The 26,114-nt window shown below is 45.7% G+C and overlaps 1 protein-coding gene across 1 annotated transcript; it reads right to left on the bottom strand.

Annotated features, from left to right (window-relative positions):
* Positions 1 to 1,853: 1,853 nt before the first annotated feature.
* On the bottom strand, positions 1,854 to 25,193 carry LOC129380021 (sodium bicarbonate cotransporter 3-like). Its single transcript, XM_055060982.1, is given in 29 exon segments — positions 1,854 to 2,601; positions 2,721 to 2,828; positions 2,912 to 2,991; positions 3,072 to 3,121; positions 3,124 to 3,199; positions 3,280 to 3,453; positions 3,750 to 3,818; positions 3,943 to 4,194; positions 4,271 to 4,432; positions 4,968 to 5,081; positions 5,161 to 5,322; positions 5,481 to 5,586; positions 5,946 to 6,000; positions 6,003 to 6,190; positions 6,488 to 6,621; positions 7,033 to 7,207; positions 7,334 to 7,437; positions 8,941 to 8,958; positions 8,960 to 9,088; positions 9,176 to 9,263; positions 9,380 to 9,537; positions 14,063 to 14,169; positions 18,251 to 18,316; positions 18,319 to 18,435; positions 20,458 to 20,618; positions 22,378 to 22,516; positions 22,590 to 22,730; positions 23,511 to 23,592; positions 24,375 to 25,193. Coding segments are annotated over 29 exon segments (3,351 nt in total). The 5' UTR covers positions 24,429 to 25,193; the 3' UTR covers positions 1,854 to 2,519.
* Between the last annotated feature and the right edge of the window lie 921 nt (positions 25,194 to 26,114).

Here is a 26,114-nt window from a genome sequence, read left to right on the forward strand (position 1 = left end):
ATGTTTTATTAGGAGAAATGATGAACTAGAAGCAGAAATTGGTTTTTAAAGTGCATCACGATAAACTGGACTCATTTTTAAAAGATGTTTAGGTGGGAACAGCAGCTCATCTGCAGCCGCTGCATCTGGACGCAACCGGGTCGGGCGGAACCAGAACCGGGTCGGATCCAGAGCGTTACCTGCTGGTTGTTTCTGAACACAGAAATAAAATGATCTCAATCATCAGAAACAAGAAATAAAACCTGATACCTGAAATCCTGCAGCCGGACGCTCAACGCAGTGACGTTGGTCTGAACCACTGTGGGTCCCTCCACTGTGGGTCCCTCCACTGTGGGTCCTGGAGGGCCCGCATCCTGCATGTGTTTGTCTCTCCCTGGTGGGACCAACAACCAGTGCTCCTGTAGAGCCTCATTGGATCCAGGTGCATCAAACCAGAGAGAGCAAAGACATGCAGGACAGAACCGGCCCTCAGGGGCCCAGAGTGGCCCAGAGTGGCCCTCAGGGGCCCAGAGTGGCCCAGAGTGGCCTTCAGGGCCCAGAGTGGCCTTCAGGGGCCCACTCTGGTCTGGACCTTCTTCAAATCAGACAAAATCAATAAACCCAACTGTTTGTGTCGCTATTGTTTTGAAGACATTAATGAAAATGTTTCCAGAGGTCAAAGGTCAATGGACATCATTCATGCTGGATTTTATTGGAAATGGTTCGGTGCTGACCTATGACCATGAATCATTGACTTCAAGCTGGATGAATTTCTCCTGGTCTTAAGGTCAACATGAACCTGTTTCTGATCACCAGAGGGCGCTATGCACCGTTTCCACCTCAACTTCATGATCGACAAAATCAACACTTATTTTCTCAACTTCAAAACATAAACTGTTTACAAAAGAAGGCGGGCTGGTTGACCTTTTGACTCCTAAACTTGAGTTAATATCGCCAAAGCAGCACAAATAAAAAACAATTCAATAAATAACTTTAAATGTGAGCAGGCCAGGGGAGTGGTTGACCTCTGATGACCCCTAGAGAACATTTTTCTTAATATCTTTAGAAGGAGCACAAGGAAGGACACAAACTATATTTTTGCTGCACAAACGGAGCACAAAAGTTTGACACCAATTTTGGGTGATTTGAAGAAGGTGGGGGGCTTCCTGTCTTCGTCTTCTTCATGGTTTCCTCCAGGAGTCACTTCCTGTTGGTCATGTGACTCATGATGTGGACAATGTTTCCTCCCAACTGATTTATTAAAAAATTTCAAAGAAACTACAAAACATCTGCTGAGGTTTAACCTACAGGCAACATGGTGACACACACACACACACACACACACACACACACACACACAGACACACACACACACACACACACACAGACACACACACACACACACACACACACACAGACACACACACACACACATACACACACACACACACACACAGACACACACACACACACATACACACATACACACACACACACAGACACACACACACACACATACACACACACAGACCTACACACACACACACATACACACACACAGACCTACACACACACACACACACACACACACACACACAGACCTACACACACACACACATACACACACACACACAGACACACACACACACACATACACACACACAGACCTACACACACACACACATACACACACACATATACACACACACACACACATATACACACACACACACACACATACACACACACACACAGACACATACACACACATACACACACACAGACCACACACACACACACACATATACACACACACACACACACATCCACACCTACACACACACCTACACACACACACACACACACACCTACACACACACCTACACACACATATACACACACACACACACACACACACACACACACACATACACACAGACCTACACACACACACACACACATATACACACACACACACCCACACATATACACACACACAGACCTACACACACACACACATACACACACACCTACACACATACACACACACACACAGACCTACACACACACACACACAGACCTACACACATATACACACACACAGACCTACACACACACACATACACACACACACAGACCTACACACACACACACACACCTACACACACACACACACACACCTACACACACACACACCTACACACACACACACACACACTGAAGTGAAATCAGCATGATAGATTAAATAAAAAGTCCGTTCTGTGTCGGATCATGGAGGAGAAGCAGGAACTGAAGGAGAAATAAATATTCGTCCTGTGAGTTCGCTGGCTGTCGGCCAATCAGAGCGTAGCCCCAGACAGTTGGCCAATCAGAGCGCAGCGGTGGTCTGGCAGTGAAACCAAAGTAACCTGAGGATCGTCAGTGTAAAACGACGAGGAAATGAAAGTCGTGCCATCAGAGAAATGCAGCACAGCCAGATGGAAGCTGATTGGTCCTCCGCCTCATTCAGGCCCCGCCCACCTCGCCGTCCCAATGGAGGATCATAACGCCGTCTCAGCGTCCACAAACCTCCGTCCGTCCTCGTTCTCCACGCTGATCTGGATGCTGGGAAGTTTCTCCTGACTGGACAGCAGAACAATTTCAGATCAGTTAGATCTGAGTTTATCAATAACTGATCAGGAATTGATCCCAGACCCTCCTGGACCAATAGGGGCAGCCGCAGGCGGTGATGTCATCATCACCTCTTGCAGCGTTTCAGAGCCTTTCCTCCCTCAGAGTTTTTGGAAACGGATTTCCAGATTCCACTTTTGGCCATTTCATCAGAGATGTTGACTTCAGACGGGTCAGACCTGCAGGACCAACAGAACCAGAACCATGTCAGCGCCTGCAGCAGAGCACACTCAGAGGGGGGGGGCCACCGTGTTCCACTCACCTGTCCTTCAGAGACTTGATGGGGAACTTCAGGATGCTCTGAGGCTCGTCCTCCGTTTCCTCCATCATCCGCTGGGCGTCCTGCAGACAGCCAATCAGAACGCAGAGCCAATCAGAATGCAGAGCCAATCAGAGCCAAACGACCAATCAGAGCACCTCACCTCCTCCTTCTTCTTCTTGTCGTCGTCTTTCTTCTTCTTGCTCTCGGGATCAGGTCGTCCAGCCAGCTCAGCTCTCTCTTGGTGAAGCAAAAGTCCAGAAGCTTCCGGATGAAGACGAGCGCCAGAACCTGCAGAGAGGCGGGACGGCGGTGAGCCGCGCCGTGCGGTCGAGGAGACGGCGGGGTGGGACGGGGGGACGCGGCCTCACCATCATGGGGAAGATGACGGCGGCTCCAGACGCCTTAATGGCCCAGAGGATGATGAGGCAGGACAGCTGGACGGCGGTGAAGACGTGGACCTTCCAGAGCGGGACGTAGCGCAGGTAGATGAGGTCCGGCTGGTGCTTGGCCGGCATGCCGAACAGCTTGATCCGGTCGAAGAGCTGCAGGACCAGGAAATGCAGGATTCACTCAACTTTACTTTATAAATGTGACACAGCAAATACTTCTGACTTCAATAATATTATTATTATTTACATTTCTCTGCACGACTCCCTGAGTAACTTCAGTATGAAAATATTTGTTTTTCAAATTTATATATCGCCGACAATGATATGAAAATATTCAACCAGTTATTGATTACCAAGGACTTTAACATTTCCACCAAATAGCGCTTCACTTTGACCGACAGCAAAAATATGATTTAGATTCCCAGCAGACGACAAATCTGGAAACAAACCTGGATGCCTTTGAGTGACGACACTCCCATGTAGAGGAAGACTCCATAGAGGACGGGCATCGGGATCAGCTGGGGACAAAAAGACACGTTCGTTACCGCGTCCGGCCAAACGTCGAACGTCCGGCCAAACGTCGAACGTCCGGCCAAACGTCGAACGTCCGGCCAAACGTCCCGTGTCCAACCAGATGTCCACCTTGAGCGCGGACGTCATGAAGACGGAGCAGCCCATCAGGATGAATATCATGAATCCCGTCACTCGTTGCTCCCGGATGCCCAGGAACTTGGGTTGCTCTCCAGGCGCGGCGCAGCCCGACTCCACCTTCAGGCTGTTGACGTGGGAGATGGAGAGGACGGTGGCCGCCACGAACCAGGGCAGGCCCAGGATGGAGCAGACGCCCAGCATGACCGCCACCACCAGCAGGTCCAGGTGGTACCCACAGCCCTTCTGCAAGGGCACGCCGGGTCAGAACCACGGACACCCAACCCGAGACCAGACCACGGCCCCGAGCCGCCCCGCCCACCTTCAGCTTGTTCTCCTTCCTGTTGATGATGATGGCGGTGATCTGCTGGTCCATGAAGATCAGGATGGTGCAGAGCAGAGCGGGGATGGCGGCCGCCAGCAGCGTCCACCAAGGGTTGGCGCCGAGTGGCGAAACCAGCCAGGACCGGTCGCTGGTGGTGGGCTGCAGATAATCCAGCAGACGCCATTACAACCCAGTGGACCAATTAGAGCAAGGAGGCAGACGCCAGCGCAGGGCGACCAAAGCCAATAGAACCGTATTAAAGTACCTAGAACCTGATCCTGAATATCCAGGAGGGAAGAAAACGCTAAAATGTAGAAATAAAATCCACAGCTTATTGCTCATCATCCTTGAAATGGCTGTTTACAGTCTTGATTCCCTCAGAGGCTAGCATATTAGCACAGAATGCATGTAGCATCGCAACAGCCAACTGGACATACATTTGCACTTAATCTATGATAGATGTACAACTGTTAAATAGCTAGCTAGCATACTGCCACGAGTCACTGAGTCATTTATCAAAGGCCACTGTACATTTTTCCAATGACTTTAAAACTTTTTAAAGCCAGCTGCAGCCAGCTTTTTAAGGAAGCGAGGACAAGCCTAACCTTAACCCCTAGCCTAACCCCAACCCTAATCCTGACCCTAACCCCAACCCCTACCTGAACCTGAGAACGTCAACCTGAAGGTGGATCACCTCGAATCGCTCCGGGACTTCCAGCTTGGGAGAAGGAATTCCCACCAAGTGATCCAGCAGCACCATGACCATGATGGTCAGGAAGACGGCAAAGTCACTGATGGTCGACCGCACCTGTATACAGAACCGCCGGGTCAGTGAAGCAGAACCAGCAGGTCCGTGAAGCAAACCAGCAGAACGCACAGGGACTGACCTTGGTGGGGAAGTATCTCTTGGTCTTGAACTTTTTGAGGAATGAGGAGAGGAAGAAGGTGGCGAAGAAGAGGATGACGGACCAGAAGAGGACGTCTGGGACAAAGGGTCCTTTTTCACTGCAGGCCGACCCGATAAACTGTCCCTTCAAGATTCGACAAGCCTGCAGACACAGACAGGAGGGTCACAGGCTGCAGTCCCCAGGGCTGCAGTCCCCAGGGCTGCAGTCCCCAGGGCCGCGGTCCCCGGGGCCGCAGTCCCCAGGGCCGTGGTCCCCGGGGACGCCACCGGGGGCGCTGCTTGTGGACCAGAGAGCCGTACCGTCACGTTCAGCTGCTCCCACTCGATGCTTCCTGCCGTCAGGTTCCTGCTGCTCCAGATCTGCTGGACGTCCGCCGAGGCGTTGGAGGGAGCAGAACACCGACATCTGGAAGAGATGCAGACCGGATCAGAACCACCGGGCCGCTCCAGTACCATCACACAGAAGACATAAACCGTTTGAATAAATACATTTAAACATATTTTAGTAAAGAACACAGAAAAGAAAAAAAATTAATCAAGAAAAATCTATAAAAACTTTTTAAAAATTAAAGAAATATTTTTAACTTTTTAAATTTTATTTTAACTCAAGAAATTAAGAAAAAAGAGAAAATGAATAAAGTAAAAACTAAATTCAGTTAAAAAAAGATAAAAATACAATAAGAAATTAAGGGGGAAATATTCATTAACTTTATTTAAATTCATTTAAACATGTAGGAAAAAATGAAAAGCATGTGAGCCCCTCACGTGTAGAAGCTGAGGTTGTTGAGCTGGTTGTGCAGGTTGACGGGAAACTTCTTCCCATGGTGACCAGCTTGGCCAGAGCCTCGTAGATGAAGATGATGCAGATGAGGGCGGCGAAGGCTTCCTCCGTGAAGCGGGTGATGTAGCAGACCAGAGAGCTGGCGTCTGTGGCGACCAGCAGGACGCACAGGAAGGCCGTCCACAGCCCGATGCTCGTCCGCAGGGACAGGTAGGACAGACCGTGGTTCCTGGGGACAGACAATGAGACATCACACCTCACCGGGACGCCATCTTGGTTCTTCTGGGTTCAGAACCAGGGCAGCTTTATGTAAGACTTATGAAACACATTTAATCCTCAAACAAAAGAATTTAAAGTCTAAAAGCTCCAGAAAATCAACAACAAAAGAATTAAATCCTGAAAGTTCTGATAATCTGTGACCCGTTTGGCTCTGCGCCTCTTATCTAACGGCCTGAAGGCTCAGACACGAAGCGGCCAGCAGGGGGCGCTGATGTTCAGCTCAGAAACGGCTGCGGTTTGTACTCACTCGCAGAAATGGAAGAGGATCTTCTCGAACACCAGAACCGGGCCGGTGCTGCCCAGGATGGTGAGCGGCTGGCCGGCGAACAGGGAGTAGGCCACGCCCGTCATGGACGCCCCGAACAGAGACTCCATGGTGCCCTGCAGAACCGAGACGTTACTGCTGAGAACAGCGCGGGAAAAACACCAGCAGGTCCCACAGAGCTGCTGCTGGGACCTGCTAACATTTTACAGCTTATGTTTTTCATTTGATTTTCTTTTTACTTTATTATTATTATTATCACTACCATTACTTGCTGTCCATTTCTTAGCTCAGTGTTTTCCAAAGTGGGCGCCACCGGAGGGCGCTGTGGGAACCTCAGAAAGCCAGAATATTTTATCTAATAAACATTTCTACCTCATGGCCATCTAAAGCCAGAAGGTTAGCATTTATGCTAAATGGATGTAAAAATAATGGATAAATGAATATAAAACACTATGACGTTTACATATGTTGTAGCATTGACTGTGTGTTTGCTGTGGGGGTCACAGGTCAGCGTTTGGGAACCTTACTATGCTGCCCTGGGTGGCCTCCCCCAGCAGGCCACCGAAGGTGACAACGGGCGACATGCAGGCGCAGTACAGGAAGAGGACGGACGCCAGACACTGCAGACTCAGCGCGTCTTTGATGTCACTCCAGTAGAACGGCGCTTTCCTCCGAACGTCGTTCACCAGGCCTCCAAAGATCCTGTGGAATTAGATCAGCATCACCTGAGCATGAGACACACACGCACGCACGCACGCACGCACGCACACACACACACACACACACACACACACACACACACACACACACGCACGCACACACACACACCTGCCCGTCCGCTGCAGTTCTGGCCCCGTGTGATGCTCCGCCTCCTTCACAGCCTCTGAGCAGTGGGCGGAGCCATTAGGCTGCGCCGCCATCTTCCTCTTCTCCTGCAGACACAGATGGGACGGTTACTGTTGCTGCTCTTAAACTGAAATTTGCTCGATCAGAAGCGATAACCTTTCTAGCTTAGCGTCCATTTTAGCATACCGTAATTTTCGCACTATAAGCCGCTACTTTTTTCATAGGTTTTGAACCATGCGGCTAATAAAAAGGAGCGGCTATTCTGTGGATTTTTTTCCATCGCTAGGGGCGCTCTAACCGGAACTAGAATCAAAACTAAGATAAAATAAATGCAAAGAAGAATACGCTACTTCCTCTTTAGCAGATATAACTGGTAGAAGCAGATAGAAGGACGACAAATTTCCAATCCTATTATCTTCATCTTCTTCACCCCTTCATCATGGAACCCACACGAAGAAATTGAGTGGGAGACTTGGATGACAAGTGGTGAGAAGTCTTCACTAAAACCAGCCGCATGCGCAAAGCATCCTTCACTGATGTCTGCCAGCGGATCCTGACAGCGTGGAGTGCAGTTAAAGAATCCACCATCACCAAAGCGTTCAGAAAGGCTGGACTGCTACGCCAAGACAGCGACGCACCTCTAGAGCCAGCCTCACCGAAGGAGGACCTGGAGAGCGAGACTGATGGAGACAGATGTGAGGAAGCGCTGCTGAGCTTGTTCATCTCTGACACTGAAGAGGAGGACTTCGTGGGTTTCACTGAAGATGATGAAGATGATTAAGGTGACGTGATTTCACACACGAGAGAAATGAAGATAAATAAATACCGGTTATTTTCTCTTGGTTCTGTCTCGGTTTAATCAAAGTTGCTGTCGTGTTAAAAGACAGGTTAGGAAAGGATCTATTTAGGTACATACATGTTCATTTACAATTCAAAATCGTTTTGCACCTGTAGTAAATATCTAATCTAAAAACTAAATATCTGTGGCTCACAAAACTTTTTTAATGAAGTGGATGCGGCTTGTATGTCTTTGTTTAATTTTTTTTTTTTTTAAATAAGAGCAGATGCGGCTTATATGCAGGTGCGCTTTATAGTCCAGAAAATACGGTAAATGGACGCTAAGCCATTTATGCTACAAAAATGTAATTTATTCCAAAATGGACGTTTTGCGAAAACAGTGCTAGCATTCCGTTTTAGCATATTTTAGTTTAATGCGAAAACATAAATTTAGGATGAACTTGCTAGCTTAATTTCCATTTAATCCAACTTCCAATGTGTTGAAGCTGCAGAATGAAACTTTATAAATTCTGTGATTTTATGTATGAGTTTAATCTGTGACCAAGTCGTTAGTTTGTTATGAGTGTAATCTATGAAACGATCGATCTTCACGTACACAGACTCAACAAACATCATGAATAGTTTTATTTTGCTGCAGCTTTAAGTGGAAGTTATGTTAGCAAGTTTATGGTTTCTTAATTTTGATGTAGCATAATTTCACATATTGCTAAAAAAGGATCACTGCTGGCTATCAGAACTTGACAGGACGAGTTTCTGCTGAGCCTCCTGGGCTTCGGTAGGCGGGTTCTCACCTGAGACGGGACGTTTTTTCGGAGGTTCGATCCGGATGCTGGGGTCCCACTCGCCCGGCGGCAGAACCGTGACCTGGTCCAGGAACTCATCGATGCCGGACAGCAGGTCGTTCCGGTCCTTGGCCTTGTACGCCACGTCATGGAAGACCTGCGGCAGAACCGGGGAGGTCAGAGAAGGTTCTCTGTTTGGGTCGCACCTGGACCAGACCAGAACCTCCTGCAACGCGCGGCTCACCTCATCGGTCATCAGCGTGGCGATGGAGCGTCCGATCTCGTGGTACTGCAGACCTTTCCCGAACGGACCGAGCAGCAGGAACAGAAACCTGAAGCAGAACCGGAGAGACGCTTCAGAACTCCTCGTTGGGTTCTGGTTTCACTGCGTGGGTTTGAAATGGACCAGAGTTGTCATGGGAACCAAGCCAGCAGGTTATGAGTTCACCTGGTCGGTACCGGAACCTCGGTGAGGCCCGTCAGCAGCACGGCCGGCGCCAGGCGGACGAAGGCGATGATGGGCCGCTCCAGGAAGTCCACCTCTCCCACCAGGACGTTGGAGGCTTCGGCGCCAGGCGGGATCTTCTTCATAAAGTTCATGTCCACCTGGAACAGAACCAGAACTCAGACTCCTGGACCGGATCCCGGTACTGCTGCCACGTCACTCCTGATCCAGTCAGGACCATGAGCCGTTCAGAACCAGCTCACGTCCAGACAAACAGAGGAACTCGGCTGGACTTCATGTCCCTGAAATCATTTCAACTAATTTCAGAAAAGCATCTGAAACAGGAGGAACTTGTCAGGATCTACTTTCACAGGCGGACTGATACGGCTTCAGATGCAGCTCTGTTGGGTTCAATCCGCCCCAACACCTCAGACGGAAAAACACGTTTGATTGGTGACATCAAAATCACAGCCTACAACAATCACTGAAACGACAGCGAGCATCGACCAATCACAGAGCACCAACCACGACACAGGCCTCTGATTGGGCGACGGCTGACTTACTGCGGGCTTCCTGTCGGCCGCCGGCAGCAAACACACACAGTGACAGTCCTGCAGAGAGACGAGCCGTCACCCTCTGACGTTCTGATTGGACCGTCCTGGAAGGTCCCGCCCCCCAGAACCACCGTTCAGACTTTAAATACAGGAAGTTGGACTTTGTCCGGCCCAGATATCGTTCTGATTCCAACTCCAGTTTTTCCACCATCCCAGTTTAACTGAGGATTTTTTCAGCTGATGGTTCTGAGCCGGTGGAATAACCAGAACCTTTTGTATTTAACCAGTCTCTCCATCCAATCGTAGGTTTTCAGTCTCCCCTGATGGAGGACTTCCTGTTTTCTGTCCAATGAGAGCCAAGAGATCAGAGAGACACACCCACTCTCTTTCCCTCCTGTCAGGTTTCAGCTCTGATTGGTTCTGGAGAACCCGGACCAGAAGGCGTGTTAATCCGCCCCTGTCTGGACCCGGAAGGTTCTGATGATTGAGCTTAAGGATTTGGTTCCATTTGGGTTTCTGGTTCTGACTCCAGAAAAAGCGGAATCACCATGGCAAACAGCGACTCAGCAACATTTTATTTCTTACTTTAAAATGTTTCAATGACATCAAGAATGAAGCGTAACAATGGCGACAAATGCAGGACTCTGGGTGAAAGAGTAAAAAAAAACAAAACTAACACAAAACTAACTAACACAAAAAACTAACACAAAACTAACACAAAACTAACTAACACAAAACAAACTAACACAAAACTAACACAAAACTAACTAACACAAAACAAACTAACACAAAACTAACTAACACAAAACTAACTAACACAAAACTAACTAACACAAAACTAACTAACACAAAACAAACTAACACAAAACTAACTAACACAAAACTAACTAACACAAAACAAACTAACACAAAACTAACTAACACAAAACAAACTAACACAAAACTAACTAACACAAACAAACTAACACAAAACTAACTAACAAAAAACTACTAACACAAAACTAACTAACACAAAACTAACTAACACAAAACAAACTAACACAAAACTAACACAAAACTAACACAAAACTAACACAAAACTAACACAAAACTAACTAACACAAAACTAACACAAAACAAACACAAAACTAACAAAAAACTAACTAACACAAAACTAACTAACACAAAACAAACTAACACAAAACTAACTAACACAAAACAAACTAACACAAAACTAACTAACACAAAAAAACTAACACAAACTAACTAACACAAAAAAAACTAACACAAAACTAACTAACACAAAACTAACTAACACAAAACAAACTAACACAAAACTAACACAAAACTAACACAAAACTAACACAAAACAAACTAACACAAAACTAACACAAAACTAACTAACACAAAACTAACTAACACAAACAAACTAACACAAAACTAACTAACAAAACTAACTAACACAAAACAAACTAACACAAACTAACACAAAACTACTAACACAAAAAAAAACTAACACAAAACTAACTAACACAAAACAAACTAACACAAAACTAACACAAAACAAACACAAAACTAACACAAAAACTAACTAACACAAAACAAACTAACACAAAACAACACAAAAATAACTAACACAAAACTAACACAAAACTAACTAACACAAACTAACACAAAAACTAACACAAAACAAAACTAACACAAACTAACACAAAACAAACTAACACAAAACTAACTAACACAAAACAAACTAACACAAACTAACTAACACAAAACAAACTAACACAAAACTAACTAACACAAAACAAACACAAAACTAACACAAAACTAACTAACACAAAACTAACACAAAACTAACACAAAACAAACTAACACAAAACTAACTAACACAAAACAAACTAACACAAAACTAACACAAAACAAACTAACACAAAACTAACTAACACAAAACTAACACAAAACAAACTAACACAAAACTAACACAAAACTAACACACAAAACTAACTAACACAAACTAACACAAAACAAACTAACACAAAACTAACTAACACAAAACTAACACAAAACAAACTAACACAAAACTAACACAAAACTAACACAAAACAAACTAACACAAAACAAACTAACACAAAACAAACTAACACAAAACAAACTAACACAAAACTAACTAACACAAAACTAACTAACAAAACAAACTAATACAAAACAAACTAACACAAAACTAACACAAAACAAACTAACACAAAACTAACTAACACAAAACTAACTAACACAAAACAAACTAACACAAAACTAACACAAAACTAACTAACACAAAACAAACTAACACAAAAAACTAACTAACACAAAACAAACTAACACAAAACTAACACAAAACAAACTAACACAAAACAAACTAATACAAACTAACTAACACAAAACTAACTAACACAAAACTAACACAAACTAACTAACACAAAAACAAACTAACACAAAACTAACACAAAACTACTAACACAAAACAAACTAACACAAAACTAACACAAAACTAAACTAACACAAAACAAACTAACACAAACTAACACAAAACAAACTAACACAAAACTAACTAACACAAAACTAACACAAAACAAACTAACACAAAACTAACACAAAACTAACTAACACAAAACTAACTAACACAAAACTAACACAAAACAAACTAACACAAAACTAACTAACACAAAACTAACACAAAACAAACTAACACAAAACTAACACACAAAACTAACACAAACAAACTAACACAAAACAACTAACACAAAACAAACTAACACAAAACAAACTAACACAAAACTAACTAACACAAAACTAACACAAAACAAACTAACACAAAACAAACTAACACAAACTAACACAAACAAACTAACACAAAACTAACTAACACAAAAACTAACTAACACAAACAAACTAACACAAAACTAACACAAAACTAACTAACACAAAACAAACTAACACAAAACTACTAACACAAAACAAACTAACACAAACTAACACAAAACAAACTAACACAAAACTAACTAACACAAAACAAACTAACACAAAACTAACACAAAACTAACTAACACAAAACTAACTAACACAAAACTAACACAAAACAAACTAACACAAAACTAACTAACACAAAACTAACACAAAACAAAACTAACACAAAACTAACACAAAACTAACACAAAACAAACTAACACAAAACAAAACTAACACAAAACAAACTAACACAAAACAAACTAACACAAAACTAACTAACACAAAACTAACTAACAAAACAAACTAATACAAAACAAACTAACACAAAACTAACACAAAACAAACTAACACAAAACTAACTAACACAAAACTAACTAACAAAACAAAACTAACACAAAAACTAACACAAAACTAACTAACACAAAAAAAACTAACACAAAACTAACTAACACAAAACAAACTAACACAAAACTAACACAAAACAAACTAACACAAAACAAACTAACACAAAACAAACTAACACAACTAACACAAAACAAACTAACACAAAACTAACTAACACAAAACAAACTAAGCTAATATCGGGTCTGTCCTGAGAAATAAAACTAAATGGAGAACAGATTCTCCTTCAGAATTAGTACAAAATGTCATAAAATGCTTTCATAAGAACCAATCCGCCGCCAGGCGGCCACCATTTGTGACGACAGAACCTTCTGGCATCGACATGGAGACGGGACGAGCAGAGCGCGGCGAAACAGGAAGCCACGAAAATCAAGGATTGATTTGGGATTTAGCAACAAAATATCAATAATTATGTTACTAAGGAAAAATGACATAAAACAATTTTCTAACAAATTTTCCCCAAAACTCAGATTTGAATCAAAGATTCCCACCTACTAACTACTGGTAATAGGGCCTCCAGAACTGGGCCTATAGAACCGGGCCTCCAGAACCGGGCCTATAGAACCGGGCCTATAGAACCGGGCCTATAGAACCGGGCCTCCAGAAACCGGGCCTAGAACTGGGCCTATAGATCCAGAACCGGGCCTCCAGAACTGGGCCTAAGAAACCGGGCCTCCAAACGGGCCTATAGAACCGGGCCTCCAGAAGGGGCCTCCAGAACCGGGCCTACAGACCGGGCCTCCAGAACCGGGCCGGTGCTGCTCACCTTGCTGAAGTCCACGGTGCTGTTCTCTCGGCTGCCGGCGCTGATCCGGCTCTCGGTGATCTTGTTGTCCAGGTTTCCTGGAGCCGACTGCGGCGACGCCAGCAGCCCTGCAGACACTCAGAGTCAGTTTCACTGGGCCGGAACCAGAACCAGAACCACAAGGTTCTCCTACAGTCCACTCTGGAGACACTTCAGTATTTATTCATTAAATCTACTCCACATGTCCAGATGATTTATCATTTCATTTTTCACCACAACCAGTTCTGAGGGTTTGGCTCTCAGAGAATGACCTTTGACCTGATCAGGAGAACTTTAATGGTAGCTGCTCAGTTTACACACAAGTTCAGACTTTTTACTTTTATTCTTTAAACATAAAGATTAAATTATCCTTCAAAGATTTCAACTCAACAGCTGATCTGAACATGAAGCTCACAGAGCACACACACACACACACACACACACACCCCGTCACACACACACAGTCACACCCCGTCACACACACACAGTCACACCCCGTCACACACACACAGTCACACCCCGTCACACACACACACACACACACAGTCACACACACACACACACACCCCGTCTCACACACACACACACACACCACGTCACACACACACACACACAGTCACACACACACACACACACACACACACCCCGTCACACACACACACACACACACACACACACACACACACCGTCACACACACACACTCACACAGTCACACACACAGTCACACACACACACACACACCGTCACACACACACACACTCACAGTCACACACACACAGTCACACACACACAGTCACACAGTCACACACACACACACACACACAGAGTCACACACACACACACACACACAGTCACACACACACAGTCACACACACACACAGTCACACACACACACACACACACACACAGTCACACACACACAGTCACACACACACACACACACAGTCACACACACAGTCACACACACACACACACAGTCACACACACACAGTCACACACACACCGTCACACACACACAGTCACACACACACACACACACACAGTCACACACACACACACTCACACACACAGTCACACACACACACACAGTCACACACACACACACACACACACAGTCACACACACACACACACACAAACACACTAACACACACACAGTCACACACACACACACACACACAGTCACACACAGTCACACACACACACACACGCAAACACTAACACACACACAGTCACACACACAACACACACACACACACACACACACACACACACACACACACACACACACACACCACACACACACACACACACACAGTCCGGGCCCAGAGTCCGGTTACAGCTCAGTAGGTTCCACGTCGGCTGCTGAACGCTCGCTCCACCTGACTCCTGAACTTTAAACCAGAGCAGAGGGTCCGGTCCGGTCCGTTCCCTCCAGGTTGGGCTGAGTAAGGGAACCGGACCAGGAAGCTGCTGACTCTGCTGGCCGTCACGCTCTGACTACTTCCTGTCGCTTTAGAGCGACCTCAGTGAAGACGAGTCAGCGCTCCGACGGGTTAACGGACCGGTTCTGGTCGGTTCTGAGCGACTCCAGTGGCTCATGGATGGACAGTTGCAGCTCTGAAGTTTAATTTGGCGGGTCTGACAGTAGAACCGTCTCTTTAAAGCTGCAGAGCCCTGCGTTCTGCGAGGGGAAACCCTGTCAGCCACTGCGGTGTTCCTCAGGCTCGGTTGTTGGACCCGTTTGTTCCACCTTCAGAACCGACACTCACACTTTCTACACCAACTTTTACACGCAGACAGTCATTAGAAACAACCAGAGGTCAGTTTGCCCCGATGAAGAGTCAGCCTGGTTTCTGGTCTTCATCAGTCCCACAATCGGAACCACAGAACCGTTTTCCACCAGAACCTCTATCCACTGGAGCTGAATCAGAACCGGGTTGGGTTTAGCAGAACCAGGCTGCTTTTCCAGACCAGATCTTTAAATTTTAAAGAGGGCTGAAAAACTGAGTGACGCAGGTTGTTGCTAGGTAACCAGAGAGCTAGCGAGCTGATGCTATCGAGCTAGCGAGCTGATGCTATCGAGCTAGCGTGCTGATGCTATCGAGCTAGCGAGCTGATGCTATCGAGCTAGCGAGCTGATGCTATCGAGCTAGCTCAACTCGACGTGAGAGGCTAAAGCCTTACCTCTGCCTACATCTCCCAGAATGCCGTGCGGTTCTGGAGTTCAGTGAATGTGCTGATCTTGTTATTGATTTATTGTCCAGCCTGCTCTGATCCCAATCACTGGTGGAGGTTCGTTAGTCCCCAGATGACCTCTGACCCCAGGCCTGGTTTTAGTAGCAGCAGCTTCATGCCTCTTATTGCCTGTTCGGCTCTCTGGAGCGCCATCATTCATGTGAAGGTGCTGCTCCTCCTCCGGAGGGAAAACCGGAGGAGGAAAACTGGATCCCGGCTCCGCCCACTGGCGTCTCCGGTGCCAAGTGGCAGCGTGGCGCTCCTCCAGAGGGGGCGGGGCCCGTCAGGGCGGGCGGGGCTCCGACAGGTGGCGGTCCTGGAGGTACAGGGTGGGCGTGTCGGGAGACAAGGAGGCGGGCCAGAAAAGAGGCAACCAAACAGGAAGTACGCCCGTGGGGAGGGGCGAGGGGTGGCACCGTCGAAGGAGAACTGGGAGGCGCGGCGGAGGAGGGAGAGGAGGACACGCCCTCCCCTGGACAGAGGAGGGACAGGAAGAGACGCTGACATCAACAGTCATGCTAACATGGAAACCAGCAGGAGGCCCTGGGTTTCCTGGGTTTGGACGTCAGTCAGAGACGGAAACGATCCCACCTCAGAAACACCGGCAAATAAATTAATCTGGATTCAATGCAACCAATTATTTTCCATCCTTGGTCTGATTGGATTAGCAGAGAATAGCTGGACCCAGCTGCAGGCCGGGCCAGATTAACAGCAACTCGACACGTTTCCGCGCATCGGCATAATCAGGAAGTACGACTTTATCCCAAGATTATCACAACTAACTTTCTTGTACTTTATGACTATTCTCCTGTTACGATTGTTCTCATAAACGACTTGATTCTGGTATTGTAGGAACGATATTATTACTGTGATATTGGTTATTCTCATAGTACAACTTCTCACATAACTTTATTCCAATGTTATTGAGTTACATAACTTTATTCTTGAGATGAAATAATTTTTTTTAGGAAAACTTTTTTTTTGCCAATATTTCTAAAGCAAAAACTGATTAAAATCCAAAATCAATGGTCACGTCCTGGCGGGTCGCTGCAGGATGACAATTTTTGCTTTTAGTTATATTTCCAAAAAAACGTTTAATGCTAAAAAAATTCATATAAACAGAAAAACTGAAATTACTTGATTGTTTGCATGTAAAAATGGAGGTTCTGATCGAGTCCAAACCCATGAAGCTCCAACATGGTGGCTCAGCTCCGTCAGCAGCTGATTATCAACCCGACCAATCAGCACGCTGGTTAGTGCCAACCAATCAGAAAGCAGCTTCTCTGATCATTAAACACTGGGTTAGTGAATAAGACCAACATGCGTGTTCATGCAACACGCCACACCAGAGGCCCGACGCCGCGCCACCCCGTTACCTCGACCAATCAGATCGCACAGAGTGAACCGAACTCTGCCCGGCGACTCGCAGATCTCAGGGAGAAAACAGAACGTCAGAACCAAAGGTTTGGGTCAGAACCATAACAGAAACTGCTGGACGATAAACTGCCCCAGAATTATCGTGATAAACGATAATATTGAGACCATTTTCAAATAATTTAATGGGAATAGGATTATAATGCTAGAACACATTCTAAAACTTTAAATTCAAATGATAATTTAACCCGGAAAAGTTTTTAAATATAACAAATGATTAAACAATCAACAAATTGAAGCCCAAAAATGTTTAGTTGACACCAGATTAACACCAGATTAACAACTTCTGTCATCCAGCTAAAGTAAGAAAATGTTTTAATTTACAATCCCCTTAATTGATTTATTGCAACAGGCCTAGTGGATGAATAAAGACGGTGGAGTGTGAAGACTTTTGGGCTTAAATGGGACCAGAATCGGACGGTGGTTCTGAACCTGACTGGGTCCTATTGGTGGACCTGGAGGTTGAGCAGACGTTCAGGGATGACAGCAGCGCCTCACCGTTGCGCTCCAGCAGCGTTGAGTCTGAATGCTTCTTGCCTATGTCTGCGAAGGAGCGGACCAGATGCGGTTGCTCAGCTTCTTCTCGTTCTGATGATGGTGGCGCTTCAGCAGAGCCTCCCTGACCTTCTCCTGCTGCTCCGCCTCCAGCTGGCCGGTCGCCAGCATGCTGTCGATCACCATGTCTGGGAGCAGGTAGCCGCAGGGCGTTAGCATGTCGTTAGCACATCGTCAGAACGTTGCCAACACATTTTTATTATGTTGTTAGCATGCTCGGATGCTGTTAGCATGTCGTAAGCATACAGTTAGCATATCATGTATTTAGCAGGTGGTTAACACATCATCAGCACAATGTTAGCATGTCATTAGCAGGGCATTGCTAGCCTGTTACAACGTTGTTAGAGCTTGCTTAGCATGTTAGATTGTCGTTAGCATGTTGTCAACATGTTATGTTATTAGGGCATCATTAGCATATTGTCAACATGTTATGTTATTAACGCATCATTAGCATATTCAACATGTTATGTTATTAACGCATCATTAGCATATTGTCAACATGTTAAGTTATTAACGCATAATTAGCATGTTGTCAACATGTTATGTTATTAGTGCATCCTTAGCATGTTGTCAACATGTTATGTTATTAGCGCATCATTAGCATATTGTCAACATGTTAAGTTATTAACGCATCATTAGCATGTTGTCAACATGTTATGTTATTAGCGCATCGTTAGCATGTTGTCAACATGTTATATTATTAATGCATCATTAGCATGTTGTCAACATGTTGTTATTAACGCATCGTTAGCATGTTGTCAACATGTTATTAGCGCATCGTTAGCATGTTGTCAACATGTTATGTTATTAGTGCATCGTTAGCATGTTGTCAACATGTTGTTATTAGCGCATCATTAGCATATTGTCAACATGTTATGTTATTAACGCATCATTAGCATGTTGTCAACATGTTGTGTTATTAGCGCATCATTAGCATATTGTCAACATGTTATGTTATTAACGCATCATTAGCATGTTGTCAACATGTTATGTTATTAGCGCATCATTAGCATATTGTCAACATGTTATGTTATTAGCGCATCATTAGCATATTGTCAACATGTTATGTTATTAACGCATCATTAGCATGTTGTCAACATGTTATGTTATTAGCGCATCATTAGCATGTTGTCAACATGTTATGTTATTAGTGCATCGTTAGCATGTTGTCAACATGTTATGTTATTAGCGCATCATTAGCATATTGTCAACATGTTAAGTTATTAACGCATCATTAGCATGTTGTCAACATGTTATGTTATTAGCGCATCGTTAGCATGTTGTCAGCATGTTATATTATTAATGCATCATTAGCATGTTGTCAACATGTTATTAACACATCGTTAGCATGTTGTCAACATGTTATTAGCGCATCGTTAGCATGTTGTCAACATGTTATGTTTTAGTGCATCGTTAGCATGTTGTCAACATGTTGTTATTAGCGCATCATTAGTATATTGTCAATATGTTATGTTAACGCATCATTAGCATATTGTCAACATGTTATGTTATTAACGCATCATTAGCATGTTGTCAACATGTTGTGTTATTAGCGCATCATTAGCATATTGTCAACATGTTATGTTATTAACGCATCATTAGCATGTTGTCAACATGTTATGTTATTAACGCATCATTAGCATGTTGTCAACATGTTGTTATTAGCGCATCATTAGCATATTGTCAACATGTTATGTTATTAACGCATCATTAGCATGTTGTCAACATGTTATGTTATTAACGCATCATTAGCATGTTGTCAACATGTTGTGTTATTAGCGCATCATTAGCATATTGTCAACATGTTTTATTAACGCATCATTAGCATGTTGTCAACATGTTATGTTATTAGCGCATCATTAGCATGTTGTCAACATGTTATGTTATTAACGCATCATTAGCATGTTGTCAACATGTTGTTATTAGCGCATCATTAGCATATTGTCAACATGTTATGTTATTAACGCATCATTAGCATATTGTCAACATGTTATGTTATTAACGCATCATTAGCATGTTGTCAACATGTTATGTTATTAACGCATCATTAGCATGTTGTCAACATGTTATGTTATTAGCGCATCATTAGCATGTTGTTGGTGTGTCCCCAGCCTGTAGTCAGCGTGGTTTGCATGTGGTTAGCGTCTGACCTGCGATCTCGTCGATGGAGCCGGCCCTCATGTCCAGCAGCACGGTGCCGTTCATTATGCAGGAGCGAAGCTCAAACAGGCTGTGCAGCGACAGCGTGGCCACGTACGGTTTGCTCCAGCGATCGCCGCCGTCCTCCACGTCCTCCTCAAACTTCAGCCACCTGGACGTAAACATGACATCATCACCAACTTCCTGTCTGGTAGGGGAACCCGACCCGTTCTGCAGGTTCTAACCCTAACCCAACGCCTCGTGAATCTGATCGTCATGTGACCCGGCGGCCTGAAGCGAGACTAAAACCAGACGCCAGAAGACTTTAACCATAGCTGGAAAATAAATTGAGGAGCAGCAGCTCGTGATGATGAGCAGCAAAACAAGAACATTTTGTCGTTGAAATGAGTTTAACGTCGTTTTAAATCTCATTTGACGAGGAATTCATGTGTACAAGTTCAGCGTCTCTTAACCTGAAACTCATTTTGCATCTCATTTTAACAGGTTTAGAATCTGGTTTTAATGACGTCAGCATCTGACTTTGACAAGCTTCTCTTTTTAACAAGTTGTCATTTTAACCAGCTTTGCATCTTTTCAGTAGAATCTGGTTTTGCTGCTGGTTTTAGAGCTGTGGCATTTTAACGTTTCTGTAAGTTTGAACCAGAAACCAGCAGCCCTCTTTCATTTTCTTCTTCTTCTTCTTTCCAGAATGTCGTCTGACCCGGTCAGCATCAGGAGATGACCCCTGCTGCCGCACACCTCACCGCCGACCCTCTCCTTCCTGTCCTGCTCGTGATCATCAAAGTTCTCTGGACCAGTGGTCCCCAACCTGTTCACCACCACAAACCGGTCAAGTCTTGGGCAGCTCCACTAAAACCTCCCCTCCCCCTGATTGTCGCAGATTGTTGCTCGTGATAATCGTAACCGATCCTCCTGTTCTGTGAAGTGTGTCACGACGATGATCTGGTCCAGTTGGTAGAACGTTGGGACCGCTCCGATCTAAAATCGGGCTTTTTCAACAGGGTCTCGGCCCGATTATCGCAGCCTGTTGAATGTGACAGGGAGCCAATCAGAACGCGCGGTGACGTAAGAACGGAGGGGATCCCAAACCGCTGACATGGCCCGAGCCCGGCGTTCTGCTAGATCATCATAGTGGAACCGGGACGTTCAGTGGGACGTTCAGTGGAACCGGGACGTTCAGTGGGACGTTCAGTGGAACCGGGACGTTCAGTGGAACCGGGACGTTCAGTGGAACCGGGACGTTCAGTGGAACCGGGATGTTCAGTGGAACCGGGGCGTTCAGTGGAACCGGGATGTTCAGTGGAACCGGGGCGTTCAGTGGAACCGGGACGTTCAGTGGAACCGGGGCGTTCAGTGGAACCGGGGCATTCAGTGGAACTGGTTCTGGTTCCGTGTTGCTCCTGGACTCTCAAACCGACCGAACCTGTTGGACTTTTATCGGCTCTGAGGTCACAGAGGTTTGGGAAAATCGGCCAACGATCCTTAAACCAACCAGACCTAAAATCCAAGTCTCCTGTCCTCTCGACCCTGACCTCACACTGTCCGACTCTGGTCACTATGGTGAACGCTCTGCATTCAAAATAAGATGCAGAGCGGCTTGGACTGTGGGAATCAACCACCGGGATAAATCCATCCTCCTGTCTCTCTGAGCCTTTAACCTCCAGAGAAACTTTCCAAAGAATCTGATCTGGTTCTGTTCACTTTGCTGCTTGTGACTCAATGTTGGCGGAAAAAAGCTGAATCCGTGAAAGGATTTTCAAAAAAAAAGATCCTCCAGATTCAAATGATACAGAAAACAAAAATATTTCATTATTTCTTGCGGCCCGGTACCATTGGTCCACGGACCGGTACCACTGCTCTGAACCCTCAGCTCAGTCTGATCGGACCAATTACCGGCTCAGAACCCTCACCTGGCCGTCTCCTTCCACACCTGGACCTGTCCGTCCCTGAAGGCCAGCTCGTCCAGCTCGGTGAACAGGTCATGGGGGATGTGCTCCTCGTCGTCGTCTTCGGTGCCGAGGAGGAATTGGACCCTCTGGGACGGCGTGTCTGCGGCAGGAAGTCAGACTCTTCGTCATCATCATCAGACGTGTCCTGGCGCAGGAGTCGGATCGGAACTGACCGTACGCCGGAGACTCCCGGCCGTCCTCGCGGTCGTCCCGGTCTCGCCGCCTGCGGTGATGGCGGTGTCCGCGGTGCCGGTGCCGCCTGCGAGTCTGCCGGCCCAGCGGGACGTGAACACCGACGTACACGGCTCTGTGGCCTGGCAGCAGCACACACACACACACACACACGCACACACACACACACGCACACACACAAATACTAAGGACATGAGACCCAGCAGAACCAGAGTTCTATTATAGTTAGAAGGAATTACTGGACTGTAAATCTAACAATTTGTGTTAATGGGAGAATAAAAAGGACGCATTTAATGGATGGAAAAACTGCATTTTAATGACAAACTGGCCTTTATTTACACAAATTAAAGAATATTAAAGCAACATGTATGAGGAGAAATATGCAAATAATATTTATTAAGCTTTGCTGATTTATTTCTATGGCAAAACAGGATTTTTAGGTTCCAGTCGCCAAACTTCAAAACAGAAAGCTTTAAAATATAAATGAAATTAATTTTAATTAAACTCATTGTAGAGTCATAGAATCTAGTAAAAACTGAAGGAATAAAATCAGCTGATAAAATCCAGAAAAGTTGGATAGAACTGATGATTTATGACTTAAATAATAAAATAAACCATAAAACTGTGACGTTTGGTGAAAGTGGAGCACAAAATGAAGCTACAGGAAACAGTGAGGTTCCTCATTAAAATAAATTGAATTAAAGTTTCCAGAAGAAAAAATAAGAGTTAAAAGTTTTTCCAGGTATTCAATGCAACGACCCAAACAGAAACATTTTGTTTAAACCCAGACAGTGGAAATACGGGCAGAACGATTCGCTACTTTCTGTTTTGGCTGCAAATAAAGGCTGCTGGTGTGTGTGTGTGTGTGTGTGTGTGTGTGTGTGTGTGTGTGTGTCACTCACTCTCCAGTTCCTCTTTCTCAAAGTTTGTGTGCAGGGTGCTGCTGGTCTTGCCCTGGTCCAGAACAGCCTCCTCATCGTTTCCCTGCAGAGAAACAAAAATGTTGAAACAGTTTTCACTGGAGAACGAAGGATGTCTCCTTTTTCCTTCAGCCTCTTCTCTCCGACTCACCGAGACAAACTAAACCAAACGGAGAAAACGGGGCAGAGTTAATGGAAACACATCCCAACATAAACACAGTGGAGGCAGCATCATGCTGTGGGTCTGTCCAGCAGCCTCCAGTTCTTTGGCTCAGAAACCTGGACCAATCGCAGCCCTCCGTTCGCTGCTGAGCCACAGGAAGGCCGGCCAGGAGGCGGGCTCATGGGGCTCAGCAGCCAATCAGAACGTAATATTTCATAATAAATATGAAAACCAGCAGAAATAAACTTTTAAATATGATCCAAATAAAAACAGAGTTAATAAAAATCCTGAGTTCACCACTTTAAATTCAAACCTTCGGGTCGTTTCCTTCGTTCTGAACGTTTCTCTTGAACACGTTTTTGTTTAACCCATCTGTTCTGATATTCCTCAGTTTCTACCTGGAACCAACAGAAAACCGGATCAGAACCACAACCGGTTTGATCTAAGATACGATCCAGCCTAGAGGAACTGTGGTTCTCTGCAGGCCTGACCTCTGACCCCGCCGTGCTGAACACATGGATGTTTTTCTCGGCAGCAGCTGACGTTTTGCTCCGACTGGCAGGACGTTCAGCGCTGCTGGCAGATCTAGACGTTTCGTTTCTACGCTCAGCAGGATGTTTGCTCCTCTCTGCTCTCACTTCCTCAATGCTGAATGAAACTGGAGACGCGGCTCAGAAACGTACCGGGAATCCTCGGGCCACCCGCTGAGAGGCCACGTCTGCCCAGAAGTCTCCCATATCGGACCGGAACCAGAACCAGAACCTCGCAGGACCGGATCCAGAACAGAACAGAACTGTCTGCTGCAGTTGCGGTTCAGGTATTTATAGCAGAGCGAGTTTCCTCGTCAGCAGCAGAGGCTGACGCTCTGCAGACAGACAGCAGGGGGCGGGGCTTCAGGGCGCCGCCCCCTGGACTGGATGGGGGTAAACACAGCGGACCAGCTGAACTCCTGACCCGGTCCGGTTCACCTGCTGCAGCTCGACTTCCAAGCAGTTCACTGGGAAACCGAGGCAAAGAAGGACACAAGAAGCTGAGAAGCCAGGGTGACCTCTGACCTCTGAGAAGCCGACTCAGTCAAACTGACCCTGCCTCAAGATGACAAATCAGAACAACCAGAGGAGACGTCACACTGGGTGGAAGAGGAGTCTTTATTTAGCCCAAAGGGGAACTAAAACCGGCTAAGGCAGAACCGCTCGCTCTGAGATTCGGCGTCTGCTGACAGAGGAAACATTTGGGGACATCCTGCATTAGCCCCGCCCCCTGAGCCTTGGCCACGCCCCTCGGTGTCTCTGGGCTCCGTCCACGGTTGGGAGATTTATTTATTTTTACATTTGTCAGGCTGGACCTTCCCCACTAAATGGTGTCTTTGTTCCTTTAAGTCGGTCCAAATCTCTGCTGTAATTCAATCCAACGGAGCCCATTGTCTCCTGACCTCTGACCCCTGCAGAACCCTTTTAATCTGTCCCGACTCCCTGTGGGAAAAAACCTCCAAGAAATCCAATTAGTTGAAGTGGAGACGAAACCTCTTGGCTTTCTCTGCATCTTACTGGCTCCCGATTGGACGGCGCGCCGCCTCCCGATTGGACGGCGCGCCGCCTCCCGATTGGACGGCGCGCCGCCTCCCGATTGGACGATTACACTGCCCCCGGTGGGTCTGGCATGTAGAGCAGCGGATCAGATTCTGTGAACTGAAAAGGACAGACAGGAAGTCAGCTGCTCTTCATTTCCCATCTGATTCCTGTTCTTCACCTTTTCCTGATTATTTTAGGATTTTTCCAGACAGAACTGTCAGCTTACATTTATTATTTATTCAAAGTGTCCAAAGGGGCAAAACATCTAAAATATCTATATTTCATGTCATCTGGAATATTAATGCACTCAGAAAGAAATTAATGTGTTAAAAACAAACAAACGACTCGGTTGGAGATAAATCACAGCAGCTGGATTCCACAGAGACGCATCTCCAGCCTGAGCTGCTGCTTCCATATTAGGAAAACTCGACGGGAGGATAACGTCTGGCCTGCAGCAAAGTGCAGCAAGGAAGTGTGGGAAAGTTCATACCAGGCAGCAGCAAACCACAGCATGCATCAGAAAAACTAAAACATGCATCAGAAAAACTAAAACATGCATCAGAAAAACTAAAACATGCATCAGAAAAACTAAAACATACACTAAAACATGCGGCATCAGGCAGGCATGTTCAGACACACCACAGAGAAAAAAAAACAGATTCTTACCCACAAACAACTGCATGATCCACTGCTAGACACAGCAAATAACCAGAGCTGACAGAGATCGGGCCGGTACCACTGAGAGATCGGGCCGGTACCACTGACAGAGATCGGGCCGGTACCACTGAGAGATCGGGCCGGTACCACTGACAGAGATCGGGCCGGTACCACTGAGAGATCGGGCCGGTACCA

The sequence above is a fragment of the Poeciliopsis prolifica genome, unplaced genomic scaffold (genome assembly GCF_027474105.1).
Source record: "Poeciliopsis prolifica strain line A6 unplaced genomic scaffold, Auburn_PproV2 SCAFFOLD063, whole genome shotgun sequence".
Lineage (NCBI taxonomy): Eukaryota > Metazoa > Chordata > Actinopteri > Cyprinodontiformes > Poeciliidae > Poeciliopsis > Poeciliopsis prolifica.